General features: G+C 48.4%; 2 protein-coding genes across 7 annotated transcripts in view; one reads left to right on the top strand and one right to left on the bottom strand.

Annotated features, from left to right (window-relative positions):
• Positions 1-359: 359 nt before the first annotated feature.
• PIGW (phosphatidylinositol glycan anchor biosynthesis class W) lies at positions 360-18,271 on the bottom strand. 3 transcript variants are annotated; one of them, XM_029081642.2, is made up of 2 exons: positions 18,202-18,271; positions 360-4,514 (listed from the first exon to the last, which is right to left on the bottom strand). In XM_029081642.2, the coding sequence occupies exons 1-2, from the start codon at positions 18,205-18,207 to the stop codon at positions 3,000-3,002; spliced, it is 1,521 nt and encodes a 506-aa protein (XP_028937475.1). In that variant the 5' UTR covers positions 18,208-18,271; the 3' UTR covers positions 360-2,999. The 3 variants fall into 3 exon arrangements, with proteins under 3 accessions (XP_028937475.1, XP_007671100.1, XP_028937476.1); XM_007672910.4 differs by lacking the exon at positions 18,202-18,271 and adding an exon at positions 5,898-6,349; XM_029081643.2 differs by lacking the exon at positions 18,202-18,271 and adding an exon at positions 14,536-14,627 and having other exon boundaries at positions 570-4,514.
• The window catches only part of MYO19 (myosin XIX), a 25,790-nt gene continuing 16,000 nt past the window's right edge, over positions 9,149-18,938 (top strand). For 3 of the 4 annotated variants that reach the window (XR_003765517.1, XM_029081638.1, XM_029081641.1), the window contains exons 1-5: positions 9,149-9,231; positions 11,066-11,185; positions 14,564-14,714; positions 17,439-17,587; positions 18,247-18,360. Coding sequence is in view for 3 of the 4 variants with exons in the window: in XM_029081638.1 (XP_028937471.1) it covers positions 11,174-11,185; positions 14,564-14,714; positions 17,439-17,587; positions 18,247-18,360 (426 nt within the window). In the remaining variant the exon portion in view is untranslated. Of the gene's footprint in view, positions 9,232-11,065; positions 11,186-14,563; positions 14,715-17,438; positions 17,588-18,246; positions 18,361-18,938 lie in introns of those variants that run through there. The other variant, XM_029081640.1, reaches the window with a different exon arrangement.

Genomic DNA, 18,938 nt, shown 5'->3' with positions numbered 1-18,938 from the left:
CTTAACAAATACAGTGCTCTGCACACAAGTGCTTAATAAATATGATTGAATGAACAAATACCATTACAAAAAATACATATACATCCGAGAGGCCTTCTCTCAATAAGCCCTTTTCCTCCACCCTATTCGCCCTCCCCCATGAGTCACCTCTGCAATTGGGTTTGTATCCCTTAAGCAGGGATTGTGTCTACCAACTCTGCTGTATTTTCCCAAGTGTTTAGTTAAGTGCCCTGCACCCATAAGGGCTCAATAAATACCACTGTTTGGTAAGGGTCTGTGATTTTCAGTTGAATGTTCTGTGTGGGTAATAGGTAAATGGACTGCACAATTTCCAGGAAAAATTTGTCTTCAGCAAAAACTTTGGAAAACATTTTATAAGCAGCTCATGTTTTGTAAAATAATGAGTTTGAAGGGCAATAATGCGAACAATTTCTGAGGTTTAAAGGGGCTCATAAAAGAAAATCAATCTCATTGCCCTATTAAAACCTGTTAGGATCCATTGGTGTATATTGGTCAATTCTACAGAAAAGGACAAGTTTTGTAAATAGTATTACCTACAAAGAACAGTCATTGATGTAGGCATTCAAATTTAATTTTGGACATGCAATTCAGATTCAAAACATATCAAATATAAAGTCAGATAAATCCTATGTGAAGGCCACCTTCTTTTGGATTTGGGTTGGCTTTTTCAGTCATTTGAGTAGCAGCTTCTCATCTGTTCTTCCTCCTGCAGAGTCTGTGAGCCCCATGTGGGACAGGGACTGTGTCCAACCTGAAAAACCTGAATCTACCCCAGCATTTAGGGCAGCACTTGACACATAGTAAGCGCTTAACAAAGGCCATCGTTATTATTATTATTACCTAGTAGGATGCAACTCATAGAGCTGTCACCAGGAAGATGTGGAGTCTTCTATATGTGATGAGAGTACCTGGGAAGGGAAGGGCAGGAAGGGGAACCGTAAGCTCACCGTGGTCTGCTAACTCTGTTGTACTGGACTCTTTCAACCGCTTAGTACAGTGCTCTGTACACAGTAAGCACTCAATAGATACCATTAATGATGATGATGATGATGAAAAACTGTCCACGCTTGAAAGCATTTTGAGAACTGAAGGTGGTGGCAATATAAGACGGTGAACGCGGGGCTCCATGTCTCCATCGGCATCACCACAAGTTTCCCCACTAGTCGTTTGGCTACTACCACTTTCAAGCCACTGGTCCCCTGGGGGAAGAGAGGCTTCATGTCACCAACGGGGTTTTAGGCAAAGGCAGCAACACCTGTTTTGCAGAGGGGAAACTGCAGGGGCCGTGGGGTGTCCTGCGTTGGCTGGGCCTAATTCAAATGCATCGGCAGGGAAGACTGTGGCTACACGTGGAGAAAGCCCATCTTGTTATCCAGATTCCTAAGGGGCAGGAGACGGTCACATTTATTTTTAATTTATGTATATTAATGTTTGTCTCCCCCTCTAATCTGTGAGCTTGTTGCAGTTTGCTAATATAAATTTCAAAATTCTCAACTTCAATAGAGGAAATACAAAAATACCCTAATCACATATACTGTAGGTATATTTTAACAGCTTTTCAAATTTGGTAGTAGACACTTGAAACTAAATACTACAAAGAGATAACCTGTTAAAAATTAGCTGTCTTATGACTTATTTGCCATGAAAATGATCATCAGAAAGGGTTTCAAAAGCACGTTGGCTTTCTCCTGTTCCAAGAGAACCCCAATTTCCCATCTGCCCGAGACTTTCCAGGGCCAGAAGTACATTGGAAACACTGTAGCTATCCTAGGGTCCCAGAGTCACAGCATGGCCTATTTACTGAGGGGGGATTCAAGTCCCCCAAGTGCCTATGTCCAGGAGGAAGGAGCTGTAGTGTTCCAATGCATTTTGGTGTACTCTCCTAAATGCTTAATACAGTGCTCTGCACATACTAAGTGCTCAGTAAGTACCATTGATTGATTGTAGTTCCTAAATTGCCTGCTTTCAGAGTGAGTCTCCCTTCCCAAGTGAGCCCTCCTTCTCTACCAATGATCCAGATTTAGTGTGCCTATCCAAGTGATTTTGGATCACCTAGAGTTCTGGGTGATTTCTCAGTTCTGGGTATTTCTCAAATATCTGCTTCCCTTCCCCCCCGCCCCGCCCCAAAAATGGACACAAAAAAGTACTAGTAACTGTAAATGGATTCACATCGGTTCTGAGGAATACAACCACCACCGGTCAGATAAGATTTGAAATGGCCTAATAATGGAATAAGGAAAATGAGTTTGGGGCCTCTGGCTACGAAAGAGAACTCCACAGCAAAGCCTGGATATATCTATGTTGCATTGTATTCTCCCAAGTGCTTAGTACAGTGCTCTGCACACTTTAAGCGCTCAATAAATGACTGAACGAATTAATCTCACCAAAGGACCCCAGCTCTTGTTGGCTGATAACTTTCCAAAAAAGAATTACTAAGCCTTAGTGCATTTTCTTAAATTTTGTTCCATTTTCTACTTTATTTTTCTGAAGGCAATTTTTTCTATAAAAACTGAAATCATATCTATAATACCTCATAATGAGATATAAAAGTTGGATCTCATTTAGGTCTGTTTTTACAGCCCTTTTTTTTTCCCCATCTTGTGTTGTCTGATAGCCTACAGTATTAGCATACAGCTTCCTTGCCATTCTTAGACGCTCAGGTTTACACTCAGCCTAAAACGGTTTCCTTAGCAATAAAGAATCAGCTAGTTCATCCCACTGACATTTAACTGGGAGTGGCCTTGGGGCTGTTTCTTCTCTGTCAGTTAAAGGCTTGAATAGCGTTAATGCTCATCAAATGAAATATCATCCATTCACGCTATGGTTTTTAGAAAACAAAAACCTTATAGACAAGGATTTGAGACTGATTGTACTTTTCAAATAAAATTGAAGTCAAACCATCTGTTACTAGCTGTCAATATAATTTTCTCCCTTACACTTTTTGAGGGTCACTAACTGAGAACACATCGTTTTACAGCTTACCACCATTTTACAGTCACACTTAGTATATGTAGCGCATACATAATTAAACAGTTGCTGAACATATACAAATGAAGCAGAGATAATGTCCATGAGGTGCTGCTGTTGAGAGTATCTACCATCATGTTTACCAGGCCTGTCATGACATTTGCCAACAAGAAAAAAAGTAACTGGTTTCGGTTAATAGCAGCGATTAAACAAAGATTTAGAGGTTTTCTTTCCGTTTCTGGGGCTGGAGAGCCTGTTTCACGCTTCTTGACTGCACCGGAGGATTGGATGAGATTCCAAGAACAAGGCACATCCACCCCTTTTATCAGAAACTTCGAGAGGACTAAAAGCACATCACCTAATAATAAAAAACTGAGAAACGACAAGCACTGAGCAACTGTCCAAATGCTAAAAGCCAGATTGGCCATCCTGCGAGACACGGGGCCTATATAATCTTGAGCTATGTGAAGAAACGTGAAAAGGCCTGAAACTATTAGCAGCAGGCTACCTATTGCTTTAATCCAATCACTAAGGAGACTTCTCGTTTTCAGCATGAATAAGCCTGTTTGTACACCAGCCAGATAAATTGCCACATATCCCCAGGTGGAGAATATTCCCTCTCGGTTGGCGTTGAGCATACCAACTCTTGTGCCTCTGCCGTCACTTCCGTGCAAAATGAGCACCTTCAGCTGGGCAAGGTCAAGAGCTATTTGGTAAAACACAGCAAGACCCATGGCGACGACCCAGGATTTATGTGGGGAAAACAGAACCAGGAGCAGTGAGGCTGTCACTTTCACAATTGCTAAAGTGAAGAAGAAGTTCCAGTGAACTCCATACTCGGACAGATGTTCGTGATACCCGACAGATTTTACGCTGATCAGTCTTCCCAACCCTAGGAAAACTAAGGGCCAAACGGAGAACAGTTGCCTTGCGAGGTAGTGGAATTTCGACCGTCCAACTCCTGGGCCTCTCCTAACCTCTGGGCAAACGAGGGCGTTCCCAAAAACGAAGGCTCCCACCCCTAAGTCCATCACTCCCGTTCCGTACACTTCCGTCTTGGCATACCTCCGGGGGTACAGTGGAAAATCTACCGCCAAGATGCTGATGGCAGTGAGCACGTTGATAAATACGCGGAAATGAGTGACGGCCGGGATCCGCTCGGGCGCTAGCCGCGAATTCAGGAATTCCTGGATGATTTTCCGAGGGGGGGCCCCGAGGTAGCAGTTTCTTCTTTTGTATATTTGGTAGAACATACCTGCACCTAAGGAGGTTAGGATAAGTGGCACAAGGAAAAGGACTGGAGACAGAACGGTACAGGAAGTCACGAGCGGAACTACTAGGATGGCGAAGTCCACGAGGAGATGTATGCCCCATGTAGAGTGGAGTTGGAAGAGAATGAGTAGCAATCCCCTGCACACTGTACAGATGGGTGGCAAACTCAATCCCAGTGTAATTTCCATTAAATTAGTTCCATTGAGGTTGCTGACAAAGGCTTCTTTCATCTGCCTTTGGGACATTTTTTCTTCCTGGGTAACAAAAGAGCAAAATAGTTTAGAAAATGGAAAAGTAGCGTGGCCCAGCAGATAGAGCAGGGGCTGGGAGTCAGAAGGACCTAATCCCAGCTCCACTACTTATCTGCTGCATGTGGCCGTGGGCAAGGCCCATCACTTCTCTGGGCCCCAGTTTCCTCTGCTCTAAAATGGGGATTAAGACCGTCAGCCCCATATGGGACAGGGAATGTGTCTAACCTCATTAGCTTGTAGTTACCCCAGCGTTTGATACAGTGCCTGGCATATAGTAAGCACTTAACAAATACCATGAAAAACCCCACAAACACTTTCTTGTGCTTTGGTTGTATCCCTAAGAAGAGTTTATGACTGCTCATTTTACAGATAAGGAAACAGGGAGTTTAAGTGCTTTGACCAAGGTCCCAGAGTGAGCTGTGGCAGTACTCGGATATTCCTTTTTTTTTTTTTAATAAATGGTATTTGTTTGGACTTGACTCCCAAGTCCAGTGTTATAGCCACTCACTCAATCATATTTATTGTGCACTTACTGTGTGTATAACACTGTACTAAATGCTTAATAACCGCTCAATAGCTGGCTGCCTTTGTGTTGGCTATTGAAAAGATGCTTGAAACATCATCTTAAAAATCTAGGCATCTGGAATACATTCTAGGTGTAAAACTACTCGTTATGATTATTTATTATTATTATTATTAATAATAATTCTTCCATGATCTGTTTAGGATGACATATTTCCAATTCAAATTTCATAACAACAATAATACAAATAATTGTGGCATTTGTTAAAATGCTTATATGTGCCAAGCTCTGGGGAAGATCCAAAGTACTGATGTTGGACACAGTCCCTGCCCCACACTTTTGCATGTGAAACTGTGAAGTTTCCATGCAGTACCAAGGGTCTATATTGCTTATGCTTTTTGACTTGCCCTGTCAAGAATTTCGATGAAAAAGCTACTGAAGATCTAAAAGAAAATCCAGTAACGATTATGTGCTTCTAAACAAACATTGGGAGCACCAAACAAATCATTTAAAAACAAATTCAATCACGTTTTTTAATCTGTATCCAGCCGACGTATGCCAAGTGTTGGAAGGGAGAGGAAAGAAAACGAACACTGTTTTGTGGAACAAAAGTTCCCCAGCATGAGACTACCTGGTATTACTGACGGAAGCGCTTCCCTCGATCAAAGAAGACACCAGATGTCCCTCCAACAAAGGCACGTTTTCTAGCTTTTCCCCCAAAACGCCACAGTCCGCTCCCCTCGCCCCAACCCGGCTAGTGGTCTCTCGGGAACATTCGAGTACTTAGTACAGTGCTCGGCACATGCTAAACGCTCAGTAAGTACCACCGAACAATGGATTGAATCAAGGGGACCATCACCAACCTGTGCCTAAGAGTTGTAAGCTCTTTTATCCAAGACTGGATAGAGGGAGAGTCCTGGGCCCTGGAGACACGGAAGTGCCTGGCCAAGCTAACCCAGGGTGGGGGGCTCCAACTGGGGAAGGGGGTCCCCAGGGAGCAGCTGCCTCTCCCACCCTCCCCATTTCTTCATCTTCTTCTTCTGGTTGCAGAACTGGTCCGGCCGCGCAAGAGGTAAACGCAGCCTTCCCTTCCGAAACCCAGTTTCAGCAGCGAAGGCGGCCCAGCCTGCCTTTCCCGTTGGCCGATTCCACACGGGCTGTCCCTGAGCGGACTGTCACATCCAAACCAAGGCCAGCATCTCCCCATTTTATGTCAGGCCAGACCCAGATGCTCAGGCCCAGGATTGGGAACCTCCCCCCAAAAGTCTCGGTATCGGGACCCATGGAGGAGAGACGCTCTTCTAGGGGCAGGGTGCGATGAATGATGAATCGCCACCCCTAGCTCACTTCTCAGAAACCTTTGCTCCGGCCCTCCTCTCCTCCCTTCTTGCCATCTTTAACCCCTTTCTCACCTTCTGTTTTTATTAAATGCTATTTGTTCAGCACTTAATTCTTGCGCCAGTCACTGTGCTAAGGGCTGGGGTAGATACAGTGCTAACCGCTTAGTACAGTGCTTTGCACGAGGTAAGCGCTCAATAAATATAAGAAGTAGCGTGGTTTAGTGGAAAGAACGTGGGCTTGGGAGTCGGAGGTCGTGGGTTCTAATCCCAGCTCTGCCACTTATCAGCTGTGTGACTTTGGGTAAGTTACTTCACTTCTCTGGACCTCAGTTACCTCATCTGTAAAATGCGGATTAAGAAGGGGAGCACCATGTGGGACAACCTGATTACCTTGTATTTACCCCAGTGCACATAGTAAGCACTTAAAAAATCTCATCATTATTATTAATAAATAGGATTGAATGAATGAATACAAGCCAGGTTGGACACAGTCCATGTCCCACATGGGATTCACAGCCTCTATCCTCATTTTACTGCTGAGGGAACCGAGGCCCAGAGAAGTTAAGTGACTTTCCCAAGGTCACACAGCAGACAAGTGGTGGAGCCAGAATTAGAAACCAGGTCCTCTGACTCCCAGGCCTGTGTTCTTTCCACTAGGCTAGGCTCCTTCTTCTGATTCAATTCCCTCTGCTTTTAAACACACTTGAGTCTCTCCCATTCCAAAATAAATATATAAATAAATTCTGGTTTCAGCAGCACCTTCCAATGATAGCACCATCCACTATTTGCTTCTCCAACTCTCTCCTTAGCCTCTTTTTTTTTTTTAATGGTGTTAAACATTTACTCTGCGCCAGGCACTGTTCTAAGTGCTGGGGAAGTCACTTCTGTTTGTTTCAGTTACCTCATTGTAAAATGGGGATTACAACTGTGAGCGAACTGAGAGGAGGCCTGCATTTATCCCCCTGCAGCTCAACGATAAGGCTTAGGTAGTGGGGTCACCGATGACCCTCCCAAGTACCAGACAAGGAAACACATGTGACATCACAAGTATTATGCTGGGCACTCAGTGTAACATGGTGACAACATAACTTCTATTTAATAATAACAATTATGTGAATAATAACAACAATGGTATTGGCTAAGTGCTTACTTTGTGTCAGGCACTGTACCAAGCGCTGGGATGGATATAGTTACCCTAGTTGGACACAGGCCGTGTCCCTCGTGGGGCTCACAATCCCAATCCCCATTTTCCAGATGAGATCACTGAGGCCCAATGGAGCGACTTGTCCAAGGTCACACAGCACACTGTGTGGAGAATTAGAACCTATGATCTTCTGATTCCCAGGCCTGTGCTCTATCCATTAGACCATGCTGTTTCTCTAATAACAGTAATGATGGCATTTAAGTGCTTACTGTGTGCCAAACACTGTTCTAAGCACTGGGGCAAATACAAGCTAATCAGGTTGGCTACAGTCCATGTCCTACATGCGGCTCAGAGTCTTAATCCCCTCTTTACAGATGAGGTAACTGAGGCCCAGAGAGGTCATGATAATAATCATAATAATTGTGGGTTTTTTTAATGCTTACTATGTGCCAAGCACAGTACTAAGCACCGGGGTGCAGAAAAGCCAATCATATTGGACTCTGTCCCACGTGGGGCTCACGGTCTCCACTGCCCTTTTAATAATAATAATAATAATGATGGTATTTGTTCAGTGCTTACTATGTGCCAAGCACCGTACTAAGCGCCAGGGTGCAGAAAAGCCAATTGCATTGGACTCTGTCCCACGTGGGGCTCAGTCTCCATCGCCATTTTAAAAATAATAATAATAATAATAATAATGGTATTTGTTCAGCACTCACTATGTGCCAAGCACCGTACTAAGCGCCGGGGTGCAGAAAAGCAAATCGTATTGGACTCTGTCCCACGTGGGGCTCACGGTCTCCATCGCCATTTTAATAATAATAATAATAATGATGATGGTATTTGTTAAGCACTCACTATGTGCCAAGCACCGTTCTAAGCGCTAGGGGAGGATACAACGTCGTCAAGTCGTCCCACGTGGGGCTCACAGTCTTAATAATAATGATGTTGGTATTAGTTAAGCGTTCACTATGTGCAGAGCAGTTCTAAGCGGTGGGGAGGATACAAGGTGCTCGGGTTGTCCCCCCTGGAGCTCCCAGTCTTCATGCCCATTTTCCAGATGAGGTCACGGAGGCCCAGAGAAGCGAAGTGACTTGCGCCAAGCCCCCCAGCAGACGAGCGTCGGAGCCGGGATTCGAACCCATGCCCTCCGACAGCTCAGCCTCCCGACCGAGCCACGCTGTCCAGACGAGGTGACCCCGGCCCGGAGGGGGTGGCGCGTCTTGCCCAAGGTACTTGGTATATTTAGTATAGTTACCCTAGTTGGACACAGACCGTGTCCCTCGTGGGGCTCACAGTCCCACTCCCCATTTTCCAGATGAGATCACGGCCCCCCGCCCCCCCCCCCGGGCCTCTCTCCCTTGTCCTTTGGCCTGCGGCAGAGAGAAGGGGAAAGCGGGCACGGCGGAGCGGAGAGTAGAAGCCCGGGCCTCCGAGGAATGCTGCTTGCCCGGGCCCAGGAATGCCCTTCCCACGTGCTCCTCGCCCCACGTGCGACCGCCGGCAGCGGGCACGACAGCGGGCACAGCAGCGGGCACAGCAGCAGGAGGAGGAGCCCAGCCGGTCCCGGCCCCGCTCCCGCCCCGGCAGCACCGGCCCCCTTTTCTCCTCCCCTTTCCTCCCTCTCCTTCCCTCCCTTTCCCCTTCCCGGCCCTGCCCGTTGCCCTCCCTCTGGGCCCTCCTGTCCCGCTCTCCGCCCGGACCATGGGACCGGTAAGCGCCGCCCCTCTCCGCGCCCCGGGGATCCCCAGGGACCCCCGCCCCGGGACTCCCCCCGCACCCAGCCGGGCCCGGAGCCCCCCGTCTCTCCGCCGGCTTGGCCCGGCCCGGCCCGGGGGGAAGAGGGGGAGTCTTTGTCCTCGGGCAGCGACCCCGGGCCCCGGGCCGGGCCGCCCACCTCGGCACCCCCGGCCCCGCCGTTATACCTGCCCCAGGCACCCGGGCCGGGGGCGGCATCACCAAGCCCAGCGCCCCGCCCGGCTTTTGGGGGGCTACCGAAGCCCCCGGAGGCCAGCCTGGAAGCGGAGCCTACCTATGGGGGCGGAGGGAGGGGGCGCGGATTGTCAGCCTGCCGCCCGGCCCGGGGGTCCCGGGCACAGGGGGCGACCCCTCTTCCTGGCACAGGAGACCCCCTTCCTGGGCCGTGTCGTTTCCCCTCTTTCCCCCTTCCCCGGGCGGAGAAGGGAGCCCCCCGCCGCCGCCCCGGAGGGGAGGACGTCAAGGGAGATTTAACAGGTTCCCTCTTTTGCCCTTGAATTTTTTTTTCTGTCATTGCCGCACCCTTTCCAGAAATGCTCGGTGGTGGGGCAGCCTCGCTGCAAGGACGGACAAGGAGGCCGCCCCAAGCCGGTTTCCATCCTTTGTCTCCTGCCAACGGCCTAAAGTTTCCCTCCCATTGGTTTACTTGGGAAATAGACAATGTTAGTATATAATAGTGTGAAACAACTAGCCGACATTTGGGGTTTCTCCCACTGGCCCAGAAGGAGGGAAAGTGAGTAATGGTCACATCTCCGCCTCTTTCTGCCGTTTCCGGACTCTCCTGGGATCCGGGTGAACCCAGATCCTCCATCACGTAATAAAAGTAATAATAAATTACAGTATTTGTTAAGCACGTAGTATGTGCCGAGCACTCTTCTAAGCAGCGGGGTAGATACAAGGCAATCGGGTTTCCCCAAGTGGGGCTCAATCTTAATCCCCATTTTACAGCTGAGGTAACTGAGGCACAGAGAAGTCAAATGGCTTGCTCCAGGTCACACAGTAGACAAGTGACAAAGCAGGGATTAGAACCTATGACTTCTGACTTCCTAAGCCCGTGCTCTTTCCACTAAACCACACTGCCTTGCTAAATTGACTTTAGGCTGTTTGTGCTCCCTCCTCCTTATTTACCATCCAGTAGTAGTGACAAAAATTGTCCCAGACCCTTACGTTCAGTAGGCGAGGTGGCTAGGGTGGATATAAAGTGGGGTTTTTTTAATGATATTTGGCAAGTGCTTACTAGGTACCAGGTACCATACTAAGCGCTGGGATAGACATAAGCAAATCAGATTGGACACAATCCATGTCCCACATGGGGCTCCAGTGTTAATTCCCGTTTTACAGATGAGGTAACTGAGGCCCAGAGAAGTTAAGTGACTTGCTCAAGGTCACACAGCAGACAAGTGGTGGAGCCAGCATTAGAACCCAGGTTCTTCTGACTCCCAGGCCTGTGCTGTAATCACTAGGACAGAGTAGCTACCCTTTCCTCTCTACCCTCACAGTAGCACCCTGACTTAGAGGAACTGAGTTCCCCGATAAGAGCGTGTAAAATTTCCCAAACTGGTGGGGTGCAGGTCAGACTCCCTCCCTGGGAGGGGGTCCTTCTCTCTTTCGCTGCACTTTAGGGTGACTTCATTGTCAGCCTGGCGGGGCCCGGCTCTGCAGGAGGAGCATTAAGCTGACTCAGAGCCACCCGGAACCTGCCCCAACTAGGGCCCGGCATTCCGCCATGTGTTTTCCTTGCTTTCTTGGCTCTTCCTATTCCTCCCCTCACCGACTTCCCTTTCTCTAGAACCGTGACCCAGCCTCGCCAAAGCCTTTCTGGACCAAAGTCTGTGTTCCGATCGATGCGTGGTGGTAGCTTCCCCCAGCCCTCTCAGAGTGCCGGACGCCAGAAAATATGCCTAGAAAGGTAAATGTCCTACCTCCAAACAGGGCGATTCTTAACCTAAGCTCCTGGGGGTGGGTGACTGTTGTTGTCTTAAAGGTTTAAGGCCAGGGAAACCCAGAATTCCCTCAATCATTCATTCCAGTGTCTTTTCAATCCATCTAGTCACTAGATGGTCTCCTTGTGGACAGGGAATGTGTCTACTGATTCTACTTTACTGTATTCATTCATTCATTCCCGGCTCTGCCACGTATCTTTGTGACCTTGGGCAAGTCACTTCACTTCTCTGTATCTCAGTTACCTCATCTGTAAAATGGGAACTGAGACTGTGAGTCCCCGGCACACAGTAAGCACTTAAATACCATTATTGTTATTATTATTATTCATTCATTCAATCTTATTTGAGCACTTTCTATGTGCAGAGCGCTGTACTAAGCACTGCGGAGAGTACAACAACTGTTGTACTCAATTCTGTTATACTCTCCTAAGTGCTTAGTACAGAGCTCTGCACACAGTAAGCGCTCAAATAAATACGAGTGATTTTTGAGGGGAAGTTCAACCTGCGTGTAAACCTCACCCGTCTTTACTGTAGTCTTTTCTGCCCTCAGGAGAGGATGGGGAAGAAGGTGGTCTCTGTCGTATGGGTAACAACCCAGAAGAGAATTAAGGGGAATGAAGGCGTTTCCCCCCACCACGTTCCCTTTCCTATCCCATCATTCCCTCATTTCCCCACCAGATTTGTCCTCTCTGCACTGGGTCGGTATTCTGTCCCCCCTCCCCCAGCTCTCTTGTCCATTTTCTTATACCCTTCCGTTTCTCCTATCTTATGTATTTTAATGCCCGACTCCCCCTGTAGACTACAGACTGATTAATTGATAATGTCTACCAACTCTGTTCTATCATACTCTCCCAAGCGTTTAGTACAATGCTCTGCACACAATGAGTACTCAAATATTGCTGATTGATTGTTCTATTTGGACTAACTTATTTAGTATTCAGTCAGTCTATCATATTTTATTGAGAGCTTTCTGGGTGCAGAGCACTGTACTAAGCGCTTGGGAGAGTATGATATAATGATAAACAGACACATTCCCTGCCCATCAGATAACTCGGGGAACGACCCTAGCTGGATTCCAGCGGATGCGATTTCAGGATAGGTGTCTGCCCCTTCAACAGTGCTGTCCTGAACAGACCTTGTACCTTCCCGAAGAACTTGAAAACAGACCCTGAAGGCCCGTTCAAGTTTTTGCATGTCTCAACCCAGGGTTTACATGTATCTCTTTGCCTTGATGTTCAGTGAATTCCAGCTTGGTATTTATTTACAGTGGATCCTGAAGATGATAGCAGGTAAAGCCACCCTAGGTTCATGCAGGATCTAATCAAAATGGGCACTTACTGCGTGCAGGGTGCCTTTCTAAGCTCTTGGGCGTTAGATTGTTAGACCCCATCTATGCTCTCAAGAAGCTTTCATTTAGCAGGGGGAAACAGATACTAAAAGAAGTTATAGATAGAAAGTACTTAGACATCAGGAGTATAAATCAGTGGTATTTATTGAGCCCTTACTCTGTGCAGAGCATTGTAATAATAATAATAACAGTTTACAGTCTGGGGGAGAGAGGGAGACAGATATAAATATAAATAAATTATGGATACATGAATGTTGTGGGACTGAGCAAACCTCTAACCTCTAGCCCTCACAGCTCCGAGAGAAAGGGTTTGGTTTGGCAGTGTGGCGGTAAGGCCTGATCTTGGGCAGGGCTGCTTGTGTTTGGCAGGGAGAGATTTGTGTCCCTGCACATGAGCGAAGATGTGGCTGTGAACACTGTGGGCCGGGCACAAATCCTAAACGGCCCCACCTTGTTGGCAACTGACTGAACTGAGGTGAGAGTGAGAAATTTATGAGCTCCTCACCGTGCAGTCCTGCTTTAACGTCTCTGTGCCTCAGTTACCTCATCTGTAAAATGGGGATTGAGACTGTGAGCCCCAAGTGGGACAACCCGATTTGCTTGTTATCCACCCCAGTGCTTAGTACAGTGTCTGGCACAGAGTAAACAAATACCACAGTTATGATTATTATTATAAGTGCTGAAGGGTTTGGGGTGGAGTATCAGATTGTTTAAGGTGTTCAGACCCAAATGCATAGGAAAGGCAAAAGGGAGGGGAAATGAAGGGTTATACAGGGTAGGCTTCTTGGAGTTGTGGTTTCAGGGTAGGGCTTTGAATATGGGAAGAGTGAGGGTGTGTCGGTTATGAAGAGGGAGGGAGAGGAGAGGGTGGAGAGGGTGTGGGAAAGGGAGTCTAGCAACTTGATGTCTTCCTGTGAGATGGGGGTCCTGGCTTCTGGCCTTGACTGGGGTGATGTAATATATGATTGGTTGATTGACTGAGGGAGCCTTGCTGTGGTATTTGTTAAGTGCTTTCTATGTGTCAGGCACTGTACTAAGCACTGGGGTAGATACAAAATAATCTGGTTGGGCACAGTCCCTGTCCCACCTGTATGAGCATGGAATAGGGAGTCAGGACCTGGATTCTAATCCCGGCTCCACTACTTGTCTGCCGGGTGGCCTTGGGCAAATCACTTAACTTCTCTGGGCCTCAGTTTCCTCATCTGTAGGGTGGGACTCCAATAACTACCTAGCCCACCTAGCCCAGCCGTCCACTCCAGTTCTGTGGGCCACAGTCTATAGGTCATGGCCAGAGGAACCCCAAGAGAGAGAAGGAGCTTGGTCTAGTGGATAGAGCCCGGGCCTGAGAGTCTGAGAACCTGGGTTCTAATCCCGGCTCCGCCACTTGTCTGCTGTGTGGCCTTGGGCAAGTCACTTCTTCTCTGTGCCGCAGTTACCTCTTCTAAAAAATGGGGAATGAGACTGTGAGCCCCATGTGGGACATGGACTGTGTTCAACCTGTCTTGTATTCATTCATTCAGTCCTATTTATTAATAATAATTAGCTTGTATCCACCCCAGCACTTAGTACAGTAGTGTCTGGCACATAGTAAGCACTTAACAAAATACCACAATTATTATTATGACCCATAGGCCACTGCCCCAAGATGGGTTCAGAGGACATCCATGTTGGCGGATGGTTTGGGAAGGGCCAAAGCTGCATTTCTGCCCTGACCCCTCTGCTGCCATTCCCAGAGCGTGGCTTCCTAGAAAGGCCAACCAATCCCTGGCCAGAGAACTTGCCCACTGAGGAGAAAATGGCCAGCAGAACTGGTCACCGGCCCCTCCCAGCTTCTAAACCAGCTGCTTCTATTTGCCCACGGCCATCCTCATTGGTTCCCCCGTCCACTGTAGCTGACTGTGGAGGAGGTGGGTGGGAGGGGAGAAGGTGGGCCTACGGTGGGAGAGGCAGAGACCCATCCCTGCTCACCTGATCCCTCTCTTTTCCTGCCTCCCAGGTCAAAGATCATCAGTCCAACTCCGCCATCAACGGGAGCTCCAACCCCGGGACCCTTCCGGGTGACAACCTCCAGGCTTTCCTGAATGACGAGGGGCAACTGCACCTGCTTGACGACCTCACAAAAGTGAACCCGGTCACTCCGGCGACGGGTACTGTAATCCCACGGGGAGGGGCCATGGGGGTAGTCAGCTCAGCTCCTCAGCCTCCGGGGTCCCCTCTGTGCCCATGTGGCACCCGCCTCGCCCATTCCTTGTCTTCCCCAGCAGGTCTGGGGCATGGGGGGGCCTGGCACACTCCTCCCTGGGCTCCATTGTGGTCTGATGGGCGTTAGCTGGTCTCTGGTAGCGAGAAAGTACCCTGACCTAATAGTGGGTGGAGGGCAATTGAGATGCCTCTAGCAAAGGCCCGTGGGCTGGTATACAGGGAGTTCTCCTCTAACGTGGGTTCTAATCCCAGCTCCGCCACTTGTCTACTGTGCGAACTTGGGCAAGTCACTTAACTTCTCAAAGTCTTAGTTACCTCATCTGGAAAACGGGGATTACTACTCACTGTAAACCCCTTGTGGGAGGTGGACTCTGTCCAATTCTGATTAGCTTGTATCTATCCCAGTGCTTAGTACAGTGCCTGGCTGTAAGTATTCACATATTAAGTGCTTAACAAAGACCCTAAGTTGTTTTTTTTTAAATGTCAGTGTTGGGTAAAGACTTTAGGCCTGGGGAAAGTCACATTCTAGCTATGACTGATTCCGTGGGAATTAATGGGTCAGTGGACAGGCTGTTTGAAACTCCACCATGAAGAACATTTTTCAATTAAAATTCCTAGTTATAATTGTAGTATTTAAGTGCTCACTGTGTGCCAATCAATGTGCTAAGCAGTGGGGTAAATACAGTCAGGTCGGGGACAATCTCCGCTCCACATGGGGCTCGCAGTTTAAGAAGGAGGGATTTAATCCTTATTTTACAAATGAGGAAAGTGAAGCACAGAGAAGTCAAGTGGCTTGTCCAAAGTCACACAGCAATCTTGGCCTTCAGACTCCTAGACTCTTCCCTCTAGGCAACACTGTTTCTCGATTCCTCTCTCATATATACATTCCTATGCCATTATTATGTCCCTCAGTAACTGAGTGCTTCACTCCCCTTTTTTTAATCATATTTCGATGCTTGCTGCTTGCTTAATGCTTGCTATATGCCAGGGCCTGTACTAAGCACTGGGGTTGACACAAGATAATCAAGTTGGTCGTGGACCGTATCCCACATTGGGTTCACAGTCTTAATCCCCATTTTACAGATGAAGTAACTGAGGTCCCGAGAAGTGAAGTGACTTGCCTAAGATCACATAGCAGCCAAGCGGCGGAGTCAGAATTAGAATCCAGGTCTTTCTCCCAGGCCTGTGCTCATTCCACTAAGCCTTTCCATTGCTATTTTACTGTGTTAAATACTGTAAAGTGGCAAAAACACCAAGAAACATAAGGCACTGAATGATCTGGCAAGGCCGAGGCAGAGGCTGGGAAGGGAGGCAGCCTTAATACCTTAGCCAATACCTCGCTCATGCCTTCCGTCCTCATGCGGCCAATGGGTTTTTTCCCCACTTAAGGTCCTTGCGTCAACTTGGGGATCATGTGGGAAGAACATTCCATAATTCTTATTGTGGAAGCTCCCGTTATAGCCAACCCGGGTGTAGGAGAGAGAGAGAGACAAAGATATAGACGGTTGCTCACACATACACAGACATGCACAAACATGGGCACTTTCAGAGGAAGAAGGGCACACACGGCGGAAGGAGGGGTGAAGGGGAGTGGTTTGGGTGGAGGAAAAGGATGGGGGTTATGGGTGGTACCGGAGCACATGGGATGAGATGAGAGAGGCAGGTGGTTAGAGCATGGAAAAGGATGGGAGGGACCGGGGCTACGGGAGGGACGTTGGTCAAGTCCTTTCTCTGTGCCTCAGTTCCCACATCTGTAAAAGGGGTATTAAGACCGCAAGCCCTACGTGGGACAGGGACTATATCCAACCTGATTACTTTGCATCTACCCCAGCACTTAGTACAGTGCCTGGCACATAGTAAGTGCATAACAAATACCATTTAAGAAGAAGGGGAGGGGAATGAGAAGGGAGGGGACATAGTGGAGGTCCTGGGGCCTGGAGGCTAACCTCTCTCTGTCTATCTCTCTGGCTCTTAATAGAATAATAATAATAACAGTTATGGTATTTAAGTGCTTACTATGTACCAGGCACTGTCCTAAACACTGGAATGGATACAAGCAAATCAGGTAGGACACAGTCCCTGCCCCACATGGGGCTCACAGTCTCGATCCCCATTTTACAGATGAGGTAACTGAGGCCTAGAGTGACTTGCCCAAGGTCACACAGCAGGCAAGTGGCGGAACCGGGATTAGAACCCATCACCTTATGACTTGCAGATCCGAGCTCTAGCCACTAAATGATGCTGCTTCTCTTCTGGGTTTCCTCAGTAGCCCGGGGGGCCCAGTTTGCCCTGAACATAGCCACAATCCCCCTTCTGCTCAGCCGGTGACGGAGGGGTCTTTGGAGAGGTCCTGTGGAAGCGATCTCCTTTCTATTTAATAATGTGGGTATTTGTTAAGCGCTTACTATGTGCAGAGCACTGTTCTAAGCGCTGGGGTAGACACAGGGGAATCAGGTTGTCCCACGTGGGGCTCACAGTCTTAATCCCCATTTTACAGATGAGGGAACCGAGGCACAGAGAAGTGAAGTGACTTGCCCACAGTCACACAGCTGACAAGTGGCAGAGCTGGGATTTGAACTCATGACCTCTGACTCCAAAGCCCGTGCTTTTTCCACTGAGCCACGCTGCTTCTCCTGCTGCTATTTGACCGTCTGCGGTGTCTCTTTCAGTCCTGAAATGCCTGCAAGTGAGATATGCGGCCGGTGTGTTCTACACCACTGCCGGCTGCACCCTAGTGGCCCTCAACCCATTCCAGCACGTCCCGCACCTCTACTCTACTACGCTGATGAGACTGTACCACTGCACCCCTCTGCCCCAGGTAAGGCCCCACCCCCTCCCCTGGGGGAGGGCAGACGCGGGGGACTCCGAGCTCCCCTCGCCCAGAACGGTTCTGGGACGCGGAGACCGTCTCTCACCGTGCTCATTGCCCACCCTCTCCGGTGCGGCTTAGTGGCTAGAGTCCGGGCCTGGGAATCAGAAGGACCTCGGTTCTAATCCCGGCTCTGCCACTCGTCGGCTGTGTGGCCTTGGATGAATCACTTCACTTCTCTGGGCCTCAGTTACCTCATCTGTAAAATGGGGATTAAGAATGTGCGCCCCATGGGGGAAGGGGACTGTGGCCTCGTCACCCGTCTGCTGCGTGACCTTGGGCAAGTCATTTCACATCTCTGGGCCTCAGTTCCCTCATCTGTAAAATGGGGATTTCAGACTGAGCCCCAAGAGGGACATGAACTGTGTCCAAACTCCTTAGCTTTTATTTACCCAGCACTTAGTACGGGGCCTGACACATAGTGCTGAACAAATACCAAAAAAAAAAAAATTAAAAGGGAAAGGGCTTCCACTCCTCGGTCCCACAGTGGCTCTACTCCAGGACACCCGCGTTCTGAATCCCACCTTGCCCAGGGGCAGGCAGCCTCTCACCCCACACCCTACCTGCATGCAGGTCCTGGGTGAGAACCTCTGTGTCTCCCCTTTCAGGAACTTCCGCCTCACATCTTCACCGTGGCCGAGCAAACCTACAGGAACATCAAGAGTTTAAGCGAACCTGTCAACCAGTCCATCATCATCAGCGGGGAGAGTGGTGCTGGGAAGGTTTAGATGCTGATTTTGACTTTGACTCCCTGCTGCTCCCACCCGCCTCGTAACAACCAGCTTGGCATTTTGGGTTGTTGCCTGGCAGGGTTTGGGTAGATTTCAGTTGTTCTGGAAGCCTTACCTGTTCGGCACTGTATAGAAGTGCTGCTTCTCAAACCCAGGCTGTTATGGTAATATTCAACTGACTCACAGAAGGGGGAAGGAGGATATATATCTATATCTCTGTTTCTCTCTCCATAAAGATATAGATCTATCTGCAGATCTATATCTTTCTTTAGATATAAAAGTGCTGCTTCTCATACCCAGTCAGATATGGTAAAATTCAACTGACTTATGGAAGGGGGAAGGAGGATATAGATCAATCTATTTATAGATGTACCTATAGATAGATCGAGCTATAGATCTAGATGTATCTATGGATAAATCTATCTATATATCTGGCAATAAGTCCCTTAACAGGCCCCTCTGCTGGGGAAAATGTATTTAGAAATTGGGCAAGAGGCTCAACCAGTCAGACGTGGGTCGGGCCGGCCCTTCCCCCCGCAAAAGGGGCAAATATGAGAAGCTGCCAGGGC

This window comes from Ornithorhynchus anatinus, chromosome 17, assembly GCF_004115215.2.
Source record: "Ornithorhynchus anatinus isolate Pmale09 chromosome 17, mOrnAna1.pri.v4, whole genome shotgun sequence".
Classification (NCBI taxonomy): domain Eukaryota; kingdom Metazoa; phylum Chordata; class Mammalia; order Monotremata; family Ornithorhynchidae; genus Ornithorhynchus; species Ornithorhynchus anatinus.
Note: the sequence above shows the minus strand (reverse complement) of the source record. Positions and strands in the feature narration are given on the sequence as shown.